At 42.7% G+C, this 22,187-nt stretch overlaps 1 protein-coding gene across 1 annotated transcript in view; it reads right to left on the reverse strand.

Annotated features, from left to right (window-relative positions):
* The window catches only part of VSIG10L2 (V-set and immunoglobulin domain containing 10 like 2), a 254,873-nt gene that overhangs the window by 119,098 nt on the left and 113,588 nt on the right, over window positions 1–22,187 (reverse strand). The window contains exon 6 of the mRNA XM_069221495.1: window positions 19,789–19,930. Coding sequence (XP_069077596.1) covers window positions 19,789–19,930 — 142 coding nt within the window. The remainder of the gene's footprint in view (window positions 1–19,788; window positions 19,931–22,187) is intronic.

The following is a 22,187-nucleotide window of genomic DNA, read 5'->3' on the forward strand; positions in this document are numbered from 1 at the left end:
AGTGGAGATAGAAAAAAATTCAGATTTGGGACAAATTTCACCTCTATTAAGTTCAGATAGCGCTGGCCTTAACAGAGTAGAACCTTTGACCCTCCCCATTAAGTCTTGTTGAGATATCTTATCCTCTTCTGACAATCCATAACAGAGTCTACATGATAACAGGAGTTAATAGTACTCCTCTACAATCCGTTGCTTTGGATGAATTTCTATATACTGTTAATACAAAACCAAAAGTTCCATGTCATTGGAGAGTTGGGCCTTGTTGTAACAAAAGGCAAACGTCACAAATGTGCAAGCAATCAATGAGACCGTGCAGTTGACTCAAGGTCCTAATACTGGTTTCATATTGCCATGACTTAAATCTAAACGTCCATCCTGACTTTGTTAGTGCAGCTCTGAAATTTGATGAATGCTCTTATTTTGTTTAAGACGGCCATTGCTAAGTTGGTTGCCACATTAAGTGGCATACCCAGTATGCATCAGAAGTTGGTATGCTAATAAAAGCAATTGAGATTTAGGCCCTCATTATGAACTCAGCGGTTTTCAATGCCGTGTTCAGGCCAGCGGTCATTCTACTGACCGCCAGCCCCCCTGGGATCACGACGGCTGCATAATAAACATTTTGCTAGGCCGGCGGGTGGAAACATTGTTTCCGCCCGCAGGCCCAGCAGAATGCTTGGCCAGGACATTGCCGGCGGCTCCAATGCCTCTGTGCGGTGGGTGCAGCTGCACCCATCACAGAGAACACTGCCCGTAAATCGGCCAGTGATTTGCGCAATGGGGCACTGCACAGGGGCCCCTGCACTGCCCATGCCAAGTGCATGGGCAGTGCAGGGGCCCCCAGGGTGTCCCCGGAGCACCCCTTCTGCCAGCCTTTCCATGTTGGGGGAACCCACCAGGGAAAGGCTTTGGGCGGTAGGGATCATTATCCAAAGGGCTGCAGCGCTGCCCTGTCGAATAATGATGCCTTCCATCATGCCTTCCATCATCAAGCTGCCTGTCGGAGGCCACCTGGCGGTGGGTGAGGGCCACCTGTGGCGGCCCTCACGCTGTTCATTACATGGCGGTTCAGCCCGCCATGCCGGTGGCGGGCTTTGCAGCTGCCGCTGGCATGGCAGGATGAACCGCCGGGGTTCATAATGACCCCCTTAATCTCTAAAAGAGATAAATGCATAAACTTTGGAATTTTCCTCTATTCCAAACAAAAAAAACTCAAAAAGAAGGCAAAATAATGATGCAATTAGTATTCAAGATATTATCTCTTAATGTGGTAAAACTATTTATACATCTTTGGAATCTCTCTGACCGATATAACATAATAAATGGAGTGTAAGTGATTCTCAACATGTTATACTCTGTTTGCACATAAAATCCATAAAATTTCAGATTACACGTTTGATTGTTCATATTTTTCACAGACTGCTTGATTTTAAAATTGTAGTACAAGCACATGATAGTGAGGCGAACCTGCCCCAGGCACACGAGATGTGGGTGAAATACGTGCTCCACGTTAGGGGCATCAAACCCAGGAGATGTGGGTGAAATATGTGTTCCACATTAGGAGTGTCCACCCCAACTGATTGACAATAACATTTATATGGTCAGTCAAGTGACTGGAGCTCGATGGACAAGGTCCATCAGACATGCACCACAATAAAAATAAAACTATGTTGGTTCAGTTCTTACACGTCACGTTATCTGTCAGACAAACTACAAAATGAGAAAGGAAAGAACATTTAGGGATCTGCTCTGATGAACTGACATGCTCTGAGAGGGCACTAGTCAGGGAAGTAAAATGCTGATATGACTGTATGGGCTCAAAGCACAACCACTATTGGGCCTTGATTTTTTTACCTTAAGAAAGGGAGGCAACCAGAAAATAAAAATAATGCATTAACTATCCCATGAACATTTTAATTGATGTCCCATTCCTTCATCAGCCTCACCAGTTGTGAGGATTGTAAAAGGTGACTACTCATTTTGAGACAATTAAGTGTGCACACTGTGTGAACTGAACAATTATGAACACATATATTTCATCCAGGAAATGGACAGAACAATTGGTTCTTGCTAGCCTCAAAGTAGGCTGGTCCATCCTATGAGTTTGATTGAATATTCTATGGTATTTATGGTATCATTGCGAGCTCATCATGAGTGTCGTGTGCATATTGTAACCATGAGGCTCTTTGAAGTATTGGCAATTAGGTTGATTACAGTAGGAAATGGGGTGCAGACCAGAAACGTACACCAGATTTTTTGGTCTAGTAAAATAAAAACTATGCTTAGTCAATGGTAGTATAAGGAGAAGACTAATATCAGTACTACAATATCTGACACTCAAATGAATTCTTCAGAAACTGAATGTGGTTTGGTTCTGTACTGTAAATAATTACTGAGAATTTCTAAATTACTGTAAAAAGAGGATGGAATTCAAACATTTTGGATAACATGGCTTAATGCAAATCAATGAAAATGTACAGAAACTGGATGCCCCACATTAAGGCAACAGACCTGCCAACTTCAAACAATTGATGCCATGTGAGGAGGAAGAGGTGGGGTCTTGGAGGGGTGGGACCTCATGCCAATATGTACCTAGGAGGCAGCCCAAAGCCCTCTCCTCTAAAATAAAAAAAAAGGTTGCTGAGGCTTTTGCCGATATCCTGGGGTGTTTTCATACTGATTAATCAATGTTGGAATTTGAAAGCATCTGAAAATTATGTGAAAATCTCTGTTTACAATAGTTTTCAGCTTGTTTTTCCTGCCACGTGTGATATCGACTTCTCACCGGTAGACTGGGTGATCGGAGCCAATATCGTGTGTCACAAGGTGGCCTGTCTGAGTGGCAGATATGAGGAAACACAACCTTTTTTGTATTTGCACTGTATGAGATAGCTGAGAAAGAAAATTCTAAAGCAACAAACTAAGCAGGCACATAAAAGTCGCACATTGGAGCAGATGAGCCTAATAAGAAAGCCACCAGAGGTTCTTTGTCCATGGTTTTTAGCTGCTCAAACAAACCAAAATCAATAGCCAAATCAGTACCTGAACAAGAATGGGAAGTCTCTGTTTTACTCTTATGTGGAATGTATACATTTATTCCTATTGTAATAGGAATGCATTAGACACACAGAATATAATGGTACATTGTTGGAAAACGTCTTAGGTGTTAATGGTGTAATTGATATCTTGAAATGAAACCCAACATTTTAGGCAGATAGGTTAGTGTATCTGTTAAACAAATATTAGAAAATTTAACTGTACCTGATTCTTGGGGTGTCATATCTTTAAAACAACATATACAGAGGGTCATGTTCTCTCAGAAGTTATTTTTGAATGATCTCCCTTTTTGATTGTGTTGGGAAATTGTTTTCAGAGTTCATTCTTCATTACTTAAATGATAGGATAATGACCAATGAAATTACTCCTGTTAAACAAGCAGGTATCAGATCCAGTGCATTTACCATAGACAATATAATTGCAGTCTGCATGCTGGCCAAAAAGCCAGTGTACTGGAAAAATATATGTATTGCTTTATAATTAATTTAGGCTAAGCTTTTGACTGAGTAGATAGATAACAACATTGGTATGAACTCGGATATACAAAGTTCCTAGAGCAGACACAAATAATTTCAATAGTAATGGCGGAATAACATGGTTTCCTCAATCAGTAAACACAAACTTCATAGTCCATTCAGGAAACTAAGTTGTTTAATCCACAAAGAACAGGCAGACAACATCTGTTTTATCTTTTGACGACTTTCTCAAGGATGCAAAACACATATCAAAAAGTATAAAACATATTAATAAGCAACCTCACACGTAATACTCAAAGCTAAGCCATTTGTGGAAAAACATGGATATCACACCAGTAAACCCAAAGGAACATAAAAGCTGGAATGCACCAAAATTGTGTACCAAAGAAAAGCATTCACCAAATCAACAACATCTGTGATGGACAGGGCATCCTACACCACAAATTGGGGATAAAGTAAAGAAGAAAAATAAGAGAAAGTTTAATAGCGTGCAATTATCTCAGAAAACTACTGTTTATGTCCCAAAAGTCTGACGCAAAGAAAATATAGTAGGTGGAGGAAATAACACACTGCACAAACAACCAAGACACCTGTCCTAATTGCCGAAAAGTAAATTCAAGCTCTGTAGAGACATAGAAAATGTCAGCATGTCAGCATATAGTAGCAATCCATATTTGGAGTCCAGAAAAAAAATATGAATTGAATTAAATGCAATGGCCTAAAACATTTTATTTACTTGTGCACGTCTGCCACACAATTATTAGACAGGCTGTCATTGGGCAGAATGGTAGTCAGTTTTAAAGCAAGAAAGGTAGATTAAAAATATAGGATTTAAACTAAAAAATGTATTCTCAGTCTCAATTTCTGGATCAATATTGAAAAAGGTTACTCTGGACGATAGTGACTATAATGATGGGTCTGTACAATTTCTAAAATAATGAGAAAAAAATTGTCTTATTAACTCTCTCCCAAGGCACCTCACATTTCAAAAGAAAAGCTGAAGATCCATAGAGCAAGCCTGATAGTGAAATAATTGCCCTGAAATGTGTCTGTTTTACTTAAAGATAATAACACATTAGCTCCTGTAGTAGTAAAATATGATGCTTTAAAACTACATCAGCACCTAATAGATACCATGGATTTTAATTTGTATAAGAAATAAGTGACATTTGGTTATGCATTATTCCTTTACTAACCGTTATGTCTTTGGATATAAAGGGATTCTGATAAGATAAGATGTCTCTGATGAGCTCTGGACCCGGAAGCACTAACTTTTGAATTTTTGGGGTTGATTTGTTACTAAGAGTTGTACTCTTAGTAATGACTTAAACAATATTGTATACATACAGCTTCTCAAGCACCAACATTTGATGATGCTTGTGTCTCAAATGTGAGTTGTGATTAACTGACATAATATTCAGTAATAGATCTTAAAAGCCTGAACAAATGGTATTTGTGCGAGAATTTGTTATCTTATCTTAGCCAGTTGGAGAGTGAGTGTGGAATTTTGTATCCAAGTGAATTTTAATTGTTTTAACGTTATGACTAATCCGCTTGTCGTTGGTTTTATGCTTTTATTATATGCACTTTGCACCTGCTCGGGGCAGCAGCAGGATTCATAAACAGGTGCGGCAGTATTATTGCTGCCTGGGGGTCATTCCGTATTGATTCTAACCTAATAAAACTCAGGCATGTTTTGCCTACTCAGCCATGTTTAGTGCCAGTAGTCATTTGTCACTGGAGACTAGATGCCATCTGGGTTGGCGTTCTAGCCTTTTTGACCTGGCCAGTGTATTTTAATGAGGGCCGGTGGGCAGATGTGCACCACTGGAGCGCCTGAAGCACACCCACGGCAAGTCCTTCTCTGCCCGTTCACATCCATTCGGAGACGGGGGCCAGAACCCCTGCCCATTTGGGCTCAGACAGGATAATATACCCTTCTGCAAACTTAATGAACCATAATAGTTTGCCAAATGAGGCCTGTCAGCATTTCCTAGGCCAAGGTGGTTTTTTGGATGACTGCAATTGTACCTTATATACTGATGAGACAAAGGTAACAGTTGAACCATTTATAGTGTTAAATAAAAGTGGCCAGTCCACGCAAATTCAGCCAACTCATTTGTGGCATATGTATTTAGTCAACTGCAGGTCATTTCCAAAGCATAAAGTAGAGTTATTTTATTTTCCTAGAAGCAAACCAGCAAAAGCACTCTTTCTGACTGAAACCTGGCTATATGAAGACTGTTGGCCAGGTATAGCAGTAGCCCTTCCACCTGGCTACACAATTGCTAGGTGTGATCAAACCGACAGGCCTCAGGTAGGAGTTGCTATTATCACTAGAAAGGATTTAGACTGTAAGTTTACCCCAGTCACAACTCCTGGGAGTGAGAGCCTGTTATACTCTATCAACCTCTCTCATACATACAACTTTTCAGGGATGCTGGAGGAAACTGCATGCTCCCAGTCGTTCCATTTTTGCAAGATCTCTCAGTTATCCATTTATCTCAGCTAATCACCTCCCCAATGTATAATAAGGGGCATATTTTGGACCCAATTTTTTCTAACACATCCAACATGATAGTATAGCCCTCTCTGCCAGTTGTTTGAATAGGCCACTATATGATCCTGTTCGCTATTCCTAAAGTGGGAGGGCCTACCTCTAAAGTAAAACATTCTAAGACCACTCAACAATGGTCCAAACTGGATGTAACTAGCTGGAAGCTGATATTAGGCAACTTAATGCCAAACCTAATGCAATATGGTGATGTTTCTACATCCATTACAACATTAAAAAACTGAATTAGCAAAGCCCTAGATGAGTTAATACCCCTCAAAAACTAGCATTAAAACCCAGCAACAGGATACAATTCTGTGGTTTACATAGGAACTAAGAGTACTAAAAATAGAGTGCAAAAGGAGCGAGAGAAAATGGAGGTTGAACTATGATGATACGTGCAAACAGGCCTACAAAAAGGCCCTCAAAAAATATAATTCCGCCATTAACAAAGCTTGGCGAAACAGTCTTGCAGAGCGTATTATTCAATCTTCTAACTCCTCAAAAGACATATACACTATTGTGAATGCTTTTTTGAAACCTCGCATATTGAGGCCTAGTACCTCCCCATCTGAAGCACGCTGTGAATTACTTGCAAATCACTATCTAGAACAAGTATTTGCAATGCAATGGATCTCGCATTTGCTCGAGTTAGAGCTATTAGTGTTGTAAATTCCTAACTGGACGTTTCTTGCCACATAAATTAAAAGAAAAAAATGAAGCGCAATCGTGCTATGTAAAATGCAGCGTGATCACGATGAAATTGAAAATAGAAAAACACAGCGCAATCGCGTTATGAAAACCCCAGTGCGATCACGTTCCATGGAAAATAAAAAGATAAAGTAGTCCGGAAACCATGCTGAAAACATGGAGCCTCGTATGTTTTCAGTAGTTTACCGATGCTGTGTAGGTGGTCTAAACACCGTAAAAGGCATGACGTATGTATGCCTTTCACAAATGAAAGCAAGCGGATTTTAAAAGGCAAGCCCACGAACCAATGAAAGTGACTGACGTGACATGGCTGTGGTTAGAAGCCCAAAGAGAGATTACTGCGGGGGACGGAGAACTTTCGCTTGCCCCTAAAAAGCAAAGACTATCTACCAAGCCTTGTCGGGCTCAGCAGTTCAAAATAAGACAGATGAGAGATTCATAACCAGTAAAACTAATGCTGAACTCTTCTCTTTTCTCAAATAGTTAAGGAAGCAGTCATGGCATTGACAAAGACAGTTAATCAGGATCACTGGTTAACCCTGCCCCAATATAATATTTTATTGAAGGGGAGGAGGTGATGCTTTCTGCCCTAACACAGCTCTATGACTTCTCCTTAAACAACAGTAGTGTATGACCCCTACTGTAGAAATCTACTCTGGAGCCCAAGGGGGGAGGAAATTATAGACCCAGATCGCCACTTCCGGGGGTCAGTAAAATCTTATAGTAGATTATAAATGGGTATCTGGCAGAGTACCTAGAAACCAACAATATCCTGCACCCTACACAACTTGGTTTTCGTACAGGTTGTAGCATTGAAACCACTCTTCTGTTGGCTATGAAAAATCTTAAAAAGGTTTTGGACCAGGGTGGATTAGCAGCACTGATTCTGCTTGACTTAAGTGCTGCATTCGAGACATCCTTCTCTGCTGTTTGAAAGAAACAGGCATAACAGGTAGTGCCCTAAACTGGCTTGGGCTGTTCCTGGAGAATCAGAGCTTTCAGGCTAGTTAGGGTCCCTTCCTCTCTGCAAAACACCAGTTAGAATCTGGGGTACTCCAGGGCTCTTCTTCAAGCTCCGCAATTTTCAATCTGATATCATCTGTGCATTTGGTTTCACTATGCTTTCTTATGCGGATGGTACACAGATCATTGTTTCTTCATTCCTCAACGTAGGATTCACCTCTCAAAGACTTAACTGCTGTCTAGAGAAGGTGTGTGACTGGATGGCAACCAGATGCCTAAAACTAAATGGGGACAAAACAGACGTCCTGGTAGTTGGTAAATACCCAACACTATGGGTGCAAATTAATTGGCCTCCACCCCTTGGGGAGCACCCCTCCCCCAATTCAGAAGATAAGGCCCTTGGGATCATTTTGGATCAACATCTTTCTATGACACCCCGAGTGAAGAAGGTCGCTGCCAGCTGCTTCAGCCTCCTTAGAGCTTTAAGGAATGTACTAAAATGGCTTCCAGTGGAGGCCCATAGGACAGTGATTCAAGGGCTAATTCTGTCCCACCTGGAATATGGCAACTCACTTTACCTGGGTAGTCCAAAGGCTGTCATTAAAAAGCTTCAGTTCATCTAGCATGCTCCAGCCCAAATACTATTCCGTATTCAAAAAACACAGTCAGCTCAAGCTGCACACAAAACCTTGCATTGGGTGCAAATCAATTGTAGAATACAATTTAAGGCACTGTGCATGACTCATCGGGCTAATTATAAAGAGGGCCCGCGTATCCTCCAACAGTTGGTCACTCCTTATCAGTCCAAGAGGACTCTTAGATCAAGCAATCTATGTTTCCTTGTTGTTCCTAGAATCAAGAGAGCGAGAGGCAGAGTTCTTTCTTTCACACACCTTGCCCCTAAATTCTGGAACTCTTTACCATCCAGCCTGAGATTATATCATAATCTAACAAGTTTAAGGAAACATCTAAAAACGTATCTCTATCCTTAACTTCTTTTAGTCCTCTCCCTCCAACTGGGATTGCTAGTGCTTCGAAGCCTGCTAGGGGTAGCCATGCGTTTTACAAGACTTGTGAATAGAATAGAATAGAAGTACATTATCGAGAGATTAACTGCTCTTGATGTGATTTTATATTTATATCTCCGTATCAATAATTTTTGGGCACAATTGACCTCCTACCCAGAATAGTGGCAGGACATGTTTTTACTTGATTTACTGTTTTAATTACTGTGTTCATGTGTGATATGCTGTTTTAAGAAAAGATTTCTTTAAAAACAACTGTAGAATTTCAACGTTCATCTTTTACAGTGGTAACTCATCTGTTAAAGACTTTGGCAACTTTCTACAAACCAACTAGAGCCCTTAGATCGGCAGCCACAGCTTTAGCCGTACTCCCCAAGATTACGAAAGCTAGATGGGGTGGTGCCACTATGGAATATCGGGGAGATAAATTATGGAACTCCCTCCCCCTCAACATCCGACTAATTAGTCACGAACTAAACATTCTGAAAGCAATTAAAACCTGGCTTTTTAAACTCTAGTTCCTGTCTCTGGTTTTGTTGTGGTCCAACAGCGCTGCGAGGCCTCTGGGTAGTTTCCGCGATCTACAAATTCAAATAACATAACATAACATAATTTAGGCCCATATTTAAAAGTTTGGGTGCAAAACTGCACTAATGCAGTTTTGCACCAAAAAGTTTAGTGCCGGTTTGCACAATTCCTGAGCGCCAGCCAGGCACCATATTAATGGAATGGCGCAAACTGGCGCTAAGTTTGGGCTAGTGTCAACTAAAATGACGGTAGCTGTGTGGGCGTGGGGGTAGAGAAGATGGAGGTTGAGCGTCTAAAAATTACGCTAGGCTGATTAGAGGCAAAAAAATGCCCCAAACCAGCCAAGCATCATTTCCTGACGCACAACCATCCATAACACATGACTCCTGTCTCATAAAAGACAGGAGTCATGCCCTCCATCCCAATGGCCAGCACACAGGACCAGGGTCCCCTGGGAATGGCCTTTGCACCCAGTGCCATGCAGAGGGGCCCACATCAGGGTCCCCAGTGGCACTTAAAAATACTTACTTATACTTTTCCTACTTCCCTTGGATTGGGTCCCCCATCCTCTGATGTCCCTCTGGTGTGTGTGGGGGTGTTCCTGGGGCTTGAGGTGGGCACCTGTGGGCCCATTCCATGGTGTTTATCCATGGAAATGGGTCCACAGGTCCTCTAATGCCTAGTTTGACCAGGCATTAAAAAATGGTGCAAAGCAAGCTTTGCACCATTATTTAGCCCCTCCTCCCACCTGTGCATCATTTTAGCACGGGGGATAAATATGGGGCTATGGGTTAGCACCATTTTTTAGATGGGAACGCCTACCTTGCATCTCATTGAAGCAAGGTAGGTGCACACATCCAAAAAATGGTGCTAACACCAATATTTTTACGCTAGACGTGTCTAGTGTCAAAATATAAATTTGGAATTAAGTTTGCGCCAAATTTGCATTAAAAAAAAATACGCAAATTTGGCGCAAACAGGGTCTAAATATGTCTCTGAGTTTCTTTCTAAGCACTGTATCATTTATAATCTCTAAAACCAGACTAAAACTACTCTGATTTTTAATAAAAGTAGGAGTGCTATGTAAGAGATAAAGCACCCCCTTCTGTACATTATAAGGCTATTGCATGTCACAGAGGAGTCCCATAGCCACACGGGGGTATCAGACAGCCCACCGAGTTCCTTTATATGGTTATGGCGATGACGGCTTTCAGGTTGAGCAAGCTGGTGCATGTGTAGCATGCCTCCTCCTCTTCTCTCCCCTCCAGCAGCTCTGAGACTGCTTTCAGCGGGTAAGGACGGGAGAAGCTTACCGGCCCTCCTGGCAAACACCACCTCTGACGTACTACGGCACCGCTGCATGATCAGTTCTCTAAAGACACAGGGGGTTATTACAACTTTGGAGGAGGTGGTAATCCGTCCCAAATGTGACGGATATACCACCAGCCGTATTACGAGTTCCATAGGATATAATGGACTCGTAATACGGCTGGTGGTATATCCGTCACTTTACCGTCACTTTTGGGACAGATTACCACCTCCTCCAAAGTTGTAATAACCCCCACAATGTCGTAGTCAGCAAGCTAATTCTTTCCGTGCTGTTTGGAAGAACGTTGTCTTGGTTTTTCACTCTCTCCACGCTTTTCTGCTGGTGTGCCGCACGTTGCAAGTGGCTTGCCACTTTACACCCTGCCAGCTTGTGGCACTTCTCACAGTGTGGAGCATGCCTGACAGAGGACTCAAAGGCTCCTGTCCAATGCAGTACTGGGCAGGATCTGTAGAAAAAGGCAGAGGAGACTACAGGAGCCTCATCTCATCTCAGGCCCAGCATTGAAGAAACAACCGCAGCAGGTGGGCCAGCGGTCCACCCTGCCTACCTGTGATGTCTCCCAGTTATCAATCACAGAGATGTTACCAGCACCAACTTCTACTGATCCCTCAGGGTTGTCGAAATTGGTACGTGATTCTGTGGCGGTGCTCTCGATCTCTCGGGCAGATGAAGGCCTGGGGGACCCAGGACTGACTGTTGAAGATGCTGAAGACGGCGAGAGAGGTCCTGTTAACACCCAGGGAGCTGCCACCAAAGGTCGTGAGGAAACTATGCTGTCAGTTATGAGGGCTGTGCTGAGGCTGGGATTGTTCCACTCCCAAGGGGGCCATATGCGCCCCTCTAATGGGGGGGGGCTGGGGTACCTGGATTTGTGATAATGTCCTAAATAACTTTCTAGCTGCTCCGCAGCATGCCTCGGCGTGCTTAGAAATGTTTCTGTCTGGAACAGAAGAGGATAAGCCACAAGGTGCCATTGGGTCCCCCAAATTCGGGGATACCATTTTTTCTTTCACTGATGACAACGACATTTCTAACTTTAGCAGCGCATTGTCTGTAGAGGACACTGTTTCAGACTCTAGCACCAGTGGCATAGTGGGAGAATGTGCTGTAATAATCAAACGAGTGCTCTGTGGAGGGGACGCGGAAAAAAGGGCGGGCACACATGGTGATCCAGGGTGGAACTCTGATGAGAAAGTGGCCTGTTAACTAAAATGGGATTATTCTACCACACAGCAAGTGTACCCTGAAGGGCAAAGTGTGCTGTATCTGTCAAAGCTGTATCAACTCTTGGGAGATGCCTTAACGGGCTCCCCTTAGGTTAAGGAACCATTGCTCTAGTTTATCTTCCAATCTATAAAACAATTGCAAGAGGAAGTACGAAATGAAAATAGATGCACTCGTCTCAGCTCTAAAACATTACAAGGTGTCATCATAATAGTCAATTAAACCTGTTCTGAAATATGCAAGTGGATCTCTGTGGTTGAAGAACGTGCTGTGGTGCTCGAGACTGAGGTGGGATTGTTAAAGGCCCAACAAGGGCAACAATAGTCTAGGTCGACAGATGTAAGGTGGAAGCTCAATAATTTTGAAAAACACCAACGAAGGAACAACCTATGATTCCTCAGGATTGAGGCAGGGGCTGGAGGAATGATATCCGGTGCTTGATGCTGACGCTCCTGAGAGGGGCATTCCCCGAGCTTAGGCAATGGGACTGGGACTCAGAGGTACAACGGTTGTACTGCTTCCCCAACATGTTAAAGAAGCATCAAGATGCAAAATCAGAATAACCTAGAGACATATTAGTGTACTTCGGAAGCTTCCTCTTGGGTAAGCTGTATATGAGAAAACAGTGCCTAATTCAAGAAGAGAGTTAGGTGGGCACTCTTTCTTTGTCAGAGCTGATTTTTGCCACTCTACGATGGTGCGGCGCTTACGCCTCAGACAGCTCTTTAATCCGTTCTAAAAATTAGGAGGAGAAGTTTTCTTATTGAACCCGGCCCGCCTAATAGTTACTATCAAGGAAAGTTTTAGGCCTTTGTATCAGAAATAAAAGCGGAAGAATACTTGAAGGAGCTTACTGCTGGTGCCACTGTGGGGACCTAATGGAACTGTCTGCAGTAATGGGGGTTCCCCTTCTTTAGTAAGAACTATTGGCTTGCTATAGGAAACATGTTTTTATTTCTCCATCTCCTTGCTCCACTTTTTTTTCAATGTTTGTTCGCAACAGCTGTGAGTCAGGGGGGCAGCATTGGGCCTACTATCGGGTGACATTCTTCAGGCTTTGAGACCTGATTGCTTTTCGTAGGTGGTGGAAGATGGGGAATTCGGGGCGGGCTGGGAGTTTGGGTAGGCAGGTCAAGTTTGGCTAGGGTGGGTCTGGGGAAGGAGTTGGTGGGTGGGGGGCACGTAGCGACACCAAAATTTGGGTTTCAGCTGGGCAGGTTCCCATTCTGTGGTGGATGTAGGTACCAGTTCAGTTTTAGGGTCTGGCTTGTTATGGTCTTTTCTAATTCAGACTTATATCATGAGTAACGTTTGAATAGCCACGGACCTTCCTATACCTGCACGTGCCCGCTCCCTATTTCTCCAGCTTAGATACAGCACTTTGCCCGTTAATAGCTTCACGGCCCACTGGTCATCAAGCAACCCCCATGACCGACAGATGTATATTTTGTCACCAATGTAAGGAAACAACTGAGCTCGTGCTGTTCTTCTGCCCCCTATACAAGAGCCCTAGAGGGAGGTGGATCATTCCTCTGTGTAAAGTCTTACTACTGCAGGACCGAGCTACTGCTATCAGAATATGCAAATATGATACATCCATATTGGTAGTAAGCTCAGTTACCAAATATCTGTCTGAAGCTTGGTCCATTCGTCATAGGTTCACCTCAGCCCTGGAGCTCTAAGTCGGCTAGGTATTCTTTTGTCTACAGATGGGGATTTTAATTAGATATATCTATTCTCGCTTTTTAACACTTAGATGTGTCATGTATCTTGACTTTGATGGGAATCTCATTCAACCTTTGTGTGTTTTTTAGAAATTTTAGGATCATTGGGTCTCTCATGTGAGAAGTTAAGGCCCTACTAGTTCATATAGATTATTTTTTAGTTCAATCACCATGGCACCCTACAAATTATATTGACATGACAAGAAATGCATCGGTCCACAAATTGTTCATGTTATCGGCTTCAGTTTTATGGAATGTATTAACTGTATTTATTTGACTCAAGTTTTTACTATTGCCGTGCATGATTGTTTTATTGTATCCATAAATTGATTATGCTACCGGTTTTAGCTTTAAGGAATGCACTAACGGTATTTATTCGAATGTCGGCCACAAGTTTTTATTACTGTTATGTATGATTGTCATATTGTATTTTAATGGTCTAAATTTTTAGACTGAATAAATAAATAAAAACATTTGAATAGCCACAGTTAACATCTGTGAGCTGAATGATATGAAGAAACGGCAAAGGATAGCTATAGAGCTCCCGGTATTAAAGGCTGATATACTATGTCTCTAACAGACACATATTGAAGGTGCCAGGCAAGGAATGCTTGAATCTTTCGAATTCCCTTTGATTGGTGGGACTTTGTATGGAGCACGGACGTGAGGAGTTGCAATTCTTGCTAGAAGTCAGCTCTTTAATTTTAAACGTGCATGGGCTGATAGCCAAGGGCGATGGGCCATAACAGAATGTAATTTCTGAAATGGGGTATTTACACTCTGCTGAGTGTATGATATTGTTTCACATGGCCCAGTGCTGTTCGACTGGCTCAACAATCAGCTGGTTCTATTGCCTACACCTATCATTGTCTATAGGGATCTCAATATAAACATCATAGGGGATTCATCTCGGGACAGTGTTAAAAAGTTAGTCAGGCCAGAAACCCAGGGTGTTTTGTTGTTAATATGGTTTGACTCAAAACCACGGACTGGCTCATGTCTGGGGGTCTAAAATGCCATCCGAACCTGGGTTCACTTACTTCTAAGCACCACACTAGACACCTACATGACTTGATTACCTTGTTGTCTCACATTGTCTTCTCCTAGATTGTAACATTGAGAGGTTTCCCTGCCTAATGTCCGATCATGGTTTACTGGTGTTAGAAATTACTGCAAAAGGGTGGGAAAGACAGGCCCTGGGCTAGAGCTTTGAGCAGGCCCTTCTACTGGATAAGGATTACCTCAATGTTATTAAAAATTGTATACCTACCTTTATGAAGGAAAATATTGGGTGCCCCTTTGTAGGGGTCGTATGAGATGCACTTAAGGCTGGTGTCCGGGGAGAGACCTTACAATTCAGTTTGAATTGTCAAAAGAAGGAGCAGCTTCTAATGGCCGAATTGTATATGGCACTGGTTACAGCTGAAACTAAGTTGGTAACCGGGGATAACAAAAGGGATTATATGCAAGGGGCTCAGCCGGGGGTGGCAATCGCTAAAACTGCAATCTTGGAAGCGACTGCTACAAAAGTAGCACATAAATATCTGGCCTGGAAATATAAATCCTATGAATTTAGTGAGCAGGTAGGCCACCTACTCACCATTTGCACATGCCAAACACAGGCACAAGGAGAAATAAAAGAAGTGAGGGACCCTACATTTGGGTCAGTCTTGGATCCTGAGGACATTCGTGTTGCCTTTCGGAGGTTCTACTCAAGCCTATATACTGAAAATTCAAGTTGAGAGCACAGCAATTCTTGGAACAGATTTTGTTTAACACTAACAATGAGGCAGACCAGAAATTCATAGCGAGCCTCTTTTCTTGAGATGAAATCCTTTCTGCTTTCTCTAGCCTACCGTTGGGCAAGGCGGTTGGGACGAACAACATCCCTCTTGAATTTTATCGGGTCTTTTCGGTCACTTTAAAAGGATTATTTGATAGACCTTTTTATACAAATTTATAACAGAGCTACTTCTCCAATCACTTGGTCTATGGCCAATATTATGGTCTTCCCTAAAAAGAACAAACCTGAGCAGAAACTGTGTTATCACCCAATCATGCTGAATAATGGGGATACCCAAATCTACTCTAAAGTCTTGGCAACCCGTCTTTCTAGGGTGATAAGCAAAATCATATCTCCATGATTACAAGAGTTTATCCCGGGAGGGGGATGACAGATCTCACTCATCGAGTGATATCACTTTTGGATGCTACAGGTGTAGCCAGCAACCCTATAGTCTTAATCTTACTGGATTCAGAAAAAGCGCTTGGCATGGTCTCCTGGTGGTACCTGTATGATGCTATGGGAAAAGTTGGTATTAGACCAAGATTCATCAAGGCAATTGGTGCTCTATGTCAAGATCCTATGGCCAGGGTTATCGTATTGGGTGGTTATTCAGGCCCAATAATAATACAAACAGGGAAAAGGCAGGGATGTCCTTGTTCTCCTTTACCTTTTGCCATCTATGTTGATCCGTATATATGGACACACAAGGCTAATTCTGTAATCCCTGCAATACACATCCATGTATGGGATACTAAGATTATGGCATACACAGACGATGTAGACAAACCTAAAGGATGTTGAAAGAGAGATCAATTGGTTCAGGAGGTTTTGGGGATATCTGCTTAGCGGTGATAAGACATAAGTTGTGGTCAATAGCATTATTTCGATCAGTGATACCCGGGTGGTGAACAGTGTGGTCTATGTAGATGTTAATATCTCCTCACATGTCATTAGGATTATTGGAATTCATTTTGACCCCCTAAAAAGGAAGGCCAGAAAGGACTTTAATCAGATTAACAACTTGCATCTCTCCTTGGTGGGTAGGTAACATGTCCTTAAAATGCTGTTTCTCCCAAAAGCTTTATATTTTTTCCAGGCGATCCCATTGGAGGTTAAGAACTCTTGGTTTAAAAAATGGATGATATTATGTTAGTATTTTAATGGGCATATGGTAAGACTAAGAGAGCTCTGAGGTATCTCACACTTCCACTGGAGAGGGGAGGATGGTCTGTGCCAAATCTTAAATTGTATTATAGGGCTGTTACACACCAGCAAAGTGGAATTTTGTTTCAGGAAAAGAATCAGGCTCTGGAGGTAGTAGTAAATGTTAACTCTCAACTTGAATTATTACTGGAGAAAGAGGCCTTGGGTTGTCTTTGTAGGCAAGTTGAATTCAGTTACTTCAAGAAGGTTCAATTTAATCCCTGTTGTGCGCCTTTAAGGTATGGTCAGAAGTGCGTAAAAATCTGGGCATTGGCTGACTGAACTTTTACACATCGATGTCTAATAACGCTTTGCTGCCAAATATAGTGGAGGATCACGTTGGAAGGGACTTGGGCTTACCAGATTGGGGGACTTTTATTCCTACACTGGCATAGTGTCTTTTGAAGATCCTATAAGGGAATATTTGAATGGGTACATGGAGTTCATTAAATTTCTTCAAATTCTGGATTTTCTTAGCCAGAAAGGAGGGGTCCTGCTGGATTTTTTAAAGTGGACCTAGTGGATCTGCTAATAAGTAGGAGGTCCTGTCCAATTGGGAGCACCGCCAACAGGCTGGCGGTGCTCCCACGAGCATTCTGACCGCGGCGGTTCAGCCGCGGTCAGAAGCGGAAAGTCGGCGGTCTCCCACCGACTTTCCGCTGCTCGGGGGAATCCTCCATGGCGGCGGAGCGCGCTCCGCCGCCATGGGGATTCTGACACCCCCTACTGCCATCCTGTTCCTGGCGGGTCTTCCGCCAGGAACAGGATGGCAGTAGGGGGTGCCACGGGGCCCCTGGGGGCCCCTGCAGTGCCCATGCCAATGTCATGGGCACTGCAGGGGCCCCCGTAAGAGGGCCCCATGGTGTATTTCAGTGTCTGCAATGCAGACACTGAAATACGCGACGGGTGCAAACTGCACCCGTCGCACATACCCACTCCGCCGGCTCCATTTGGAGCCGGCTTCCTCGTGGGTTGGGGTTTCCCGCTGGGCTGGCGGGCGGCCTCCTGGCGGTCGCCCGCCAGCCCAGCAGGAAAGCCTGAATGGCCTCCGCGGTCTTTCGACTGCGGAGCGGCCATATGGCGGTTCCCGCGAGGCGGGCGGCTACCGCCGCCCGCCTCAATCAGAATCACCCCCATGGTCTTTTGGACCAAAATACGAAGGATGATCTTGCTAAACACTCTGATAAATGGCAGGAGAAACATTCCACCTCTAATCCTACTCTTCTGGTGTCTCTCCATCTGGCTCGTACTGTGTTCCTCTCTGCAAATTTGTTAGCTCAACATTATAAAGCTTGGTTTAATTTGTATAATACCCCTAGGAAGATTGCGCACTGTGGCGGAGACAAAGGGTCTTGGTGCCCAAGATGTCATCTTTATGAGGCAGATATAATTTGTATGTTTGCTGGCTGCCTGGCGCTAGCCGAAATTATTGTTGATATTTCTGATTTCTTCAATAAGAAACTTAAGCTGGGTATTTCCTTATCTCCTTAACTGAAACTGCTTGGAATTCAGGAAGAAGGGACACCTAAAAGTGCACGTTAATTTTTGTTTATTGCTTCGGCAGTACTTCGGTTGTGTATTGCTTCAGCTTGGCTCGATCCTAAGCCTCCTGCTCGGTCAATGGCTGGCTCAGCTGCCTGCCATATACAATCTTGAAGGACCCATACCAACATAAGAGCCAAAGGAGAAAGAAAAGGGGACTGAAAATCTGGGGTCCACTTACAATGTGGATACAAGACCGTGAAGGAGGGTAGGCAAGGGGTTCCGGTAGACTGTTCATAATTCCTGGCCTGACAGTCCTTACTGCAATGGATCTCGCGCTGGGGGTATCGATGAAGCTCTTGTTGCACAGAGCACTTTATTCCTCTTTATATTTTTTCTTTCCTAATCTATATAAAGAAATGAATTTTGCCATTTTGGGACTCAACTATATGCATGTTTTATTTTAATGATTTGAGCGGATAATCTCATATTTAATTTAAATTCATTTTCTTGTGTTGTGGGGGCTGCGAGCTTATCTTTTTGTAAATTAAACACTTTCAATAAAAATATTAATTTTTATGAACTACAAGATGACTTGCAATATCCTTATCATGTATACCAGGGGTACTTTATCCCTTATAATACATGATTACACCATCACCTTCCCTACAAACCACTTAAAACATTGGTGTTTAGTTCATTCATATGAAGGAGTGAGCATGTTTACAAACATGAAGAATAAAAATAAGATTTATAGTATAAAATTAAACACATCAAAAACCAGTTAGATATTTGTTGCAAACAGATATTTGAAAAACTTCAATTCAAGTCAGTTTTTTACAGAAGAAAATCTGCAGTAGCTCAGAACACGTGGAAATGTGCAGAAAGATTACAGCTTTTCTCTATCTAAGGAGTGCAAACATAAACATATTCTCTCTGCTTGTCAGTGGAAGCTAGTAAAACAGAGCAGAGGAAAGAAAGGCAACGTTCATTTATTGCTTTTAACAGCTGCTTTAATTATGCTCCATGACCTGACCTGCCTTTCACCTCAGCTGCTGACACTGGCAACAGGAATTGTGACGTCAGAACACAACTACAAATCTACTTCTGACGTCTTTTCTCTGTAATCTGCAACTTGATGCGTCCATGTTGCTGTGACTGCCATTTATAATGGGATTACCAGAATCCCATGTATTATAAAACAGGTTATGGAGTTATTTTGTAAAGCAGCCCACTAGAACAATAACGATTTGTCCCAAATAATTATGTGTCTGGAAACTTTGCCAAACCAATCAATTTCTTGAAGTAGTCAATGATTTTTAACATCTTGGTCTCTAAAGTACACCGCCATGTTAAATGCATACATTTGTGAGCAGTGTGACGAATCAAAGTCCCTTGACCTGTCAAGGCTTTTGGCAGAACATTGGCCAGTGGCCACTTACCCTAACTGCACTTTCAGTAGTTCATTGGTCAGTGCCTCCAACGCCAATGCAAGTAAAAGGGGGATAATGAGGGGTGGCTCTTTCGCAGTTCCAGAAGTCATTAGGAATTAAAAGTAATCATTCCAAATTGAGGGTAGGCCTGGCTTTAATTTCTTTTATACTTCGTATTTGCTTGCCTCACCCTGCCATATGTGGCATCTCACTTGATCATTTACATTACACGCAGTTGCTTAGGCCTACTGAATTCAATTAATTTGCAAGGAAAATGTAATTAGTTGCTTACTCATAACTTGAAGATTTACAGTGACAGTAGTATTTCCAACAGCATTAATGGCTAAGCATTGGTAGTTTCCACCATCAACGTTCCACTCTGTATCTCTGATGGTCAGGTTGGACCAGTGAGCCTCTTGCTTAACTCCGTATTTCTGAGAGTCCTGGCTGATGGCTTTGTTCTTGTTGTCATACCAGAAGACTTTTGAAGATGGGTTGGAAGCCGTAAGGAGACAAGGCAGCTGTATGCTGCTTCCTTCCATAATAGACACCTGGTTTCTCTCAGTCTCTAGACTTGGTGATTCTGTAAAAATGAATGATACATAAGACACGTATTGCACAAGATAAATAGTTCTATAAATATTTTTATTACATACTAGCATTATGACTACTGAAAAGTAAGCAGGAAAGCATATGTGAGTTAAGCTTCAAATTTATTGCGCTAAGTCTGTGGGGAAAATTCTAAACTATTTGCATAGCATCAATAAAAACATGGTCATCTCAACATAACCAATCCTCTTCAGAAATGTGTTACTCCTCTTTTGAGACTTCCCTGTCACAATTATCTCAGACAGTTCCTTTATTCCTCACTAGTTCTACCCCAATCCTGCCCCCCCTCATCAGAGATATGTACCTCTTTGACTTGAAGATTTGCTCCCGGGCACTTCTCTCCACCAGACGCTCTGGGTAAGGAGCAAAGTACAGCAGGCTAAGGACATTTCTCAGGATTTGGAATTCTAGCACATAAAGGGGCATATTTATAAGCCCCTAGTGCCACCGGAGTGGCGCCATATTTACAAGGCAGAGTTAAGCCACTTTTTGTGCTTTAATGCCACCTTGTAAATACGGCCTCTGTACATGCAGCACTTTGCGTGCAATAGGTGTTGCTGTGGGCATTCCACAGCAACAGCCATTACATTTTGACGCTGCCCCAGATTTACAAGAAATAGTAAATCTGTGGAAGCTCCAAAATCTAATGCCACAAGAGGGCTGGCATTAGCATGGCACAACGATGGGAAATGTTTTTATTTCTCCTAGTTTTTTGCTCTTTCTATGTGTGCTGCAGAATGCAGCACACATAGAAAGAGCAAATCACCATTGAAGATTATTTTTGTGAAGGAAGGTGTCTCTTCCTGCTCAAAACAATCTCTCCCACAATGCAGCCATCCTTGCACCATGGCGCAAGTGTGGCTGCGTTAGTGCTTGGCAGCTATTTTAGCACCGGCGCAGGGGGGAACACAGCGATGTGCCGTATTTTTGTAAATATGTTCGATCCCTGCATTTCAGAACTGGTGCAGTGCGGTGCTCCCAATTTTGGTGCAGTGCTGCACCAGTTCTTTGTAAATATGCCCCAAAGTTTTACATGACTGAATTTAGAAGGCAATGCTGAGCATTGTAATTTCCTTTCACTCCCAGATTCCGGAAGAGCAAATACAGAAAACGTACTCCCTGAACACTATGGCTATGACTTCAGTCTCAAGAAATTTCGAAAAAATCTAAAAGCTATGGCTTTTCAGACAAGCATTCCCATTTTGAGTTAGCCTTCTGCTAGTCATATAGTTGTTCCTCTTATCTGTTAAGCTCCAAGAAAACTATGCTAAATGTGTGCTTATAAATAGAATTAACATAACACGGTTTGATAAAGACGAGTAGGCACGACGTGGAGAGTTAAATTTCTTTGTTATTTGTGGTTTTCTCTACTATTCAGTGCTTAATTTGAGCTGGCTATTGCCGGTGGGGGAAACCAGCACTTATTTTTTTGAGGGCGGATCCTACATTGTTCTGCGTCAAACAACTACTGCGGGCAAAAGACACATATGGGACAGAAGAAGCAAGGAAAGACAGGAGAGTGTCACAAAAGGAGAAAGCAAAAAGATGCAAGAATGAGCTGAGGGGGCAGGAAGGTTCTGTAAATAGATTAAAGATGCCCAGGACAGTGTTAGGATTACGCTGCCTTGCAGTTTTGTGCTCGCACATTTATATGCAGCAGCCACATGGTTCCGAAAAGAGCTTTGGGCACCGGCATGTTTTTATTTACAAGTTAATTACTGCTAATAATTATTTTGAGAATGTACAGCCAACACATGTTTTGCCCCTTGCTGTCGTGCAGGTCTGAGGCTTTTTCATGGCTTACAAAGCTATATAAAGTAATCAAAAGGCTGCTGTACAAGCTTCTAAATTATCTGTGTGGTTTTGATAGTGTCCTTAACAACACAGGTTGTATGAATTATGTTGATAAGAGCCAGTCCTGTTAGTTCCTTGGGTCTGATGTGGTTTTCAGGTCAGGAAAGCAGAATTTCAAAAAGTGAAGGGTCATGGCCTGGAGGCAACAGGCTGTGATGCGTCCTTGTTAGCAAACCAGATTCGACCACAGGAACTAACACGACTCATTCTTAGCAACAAATGCCATAC

This window comes from Pleurodeles waltl, chromosome 3_1, assembly GCF_031143425.1.
Source record: "Pleurodeles waltl isolate 20211129_DDA chromosome 3_1, aPleWal1.hap1.20221129, whole genome shotgun sequence".
Taxonomy (NCBI): Eukaryota; Metazoa; Chordata; class Amphibia; order Caudata; family Salamandridae; genus Pleurodeles; species Pleurodeles waltl.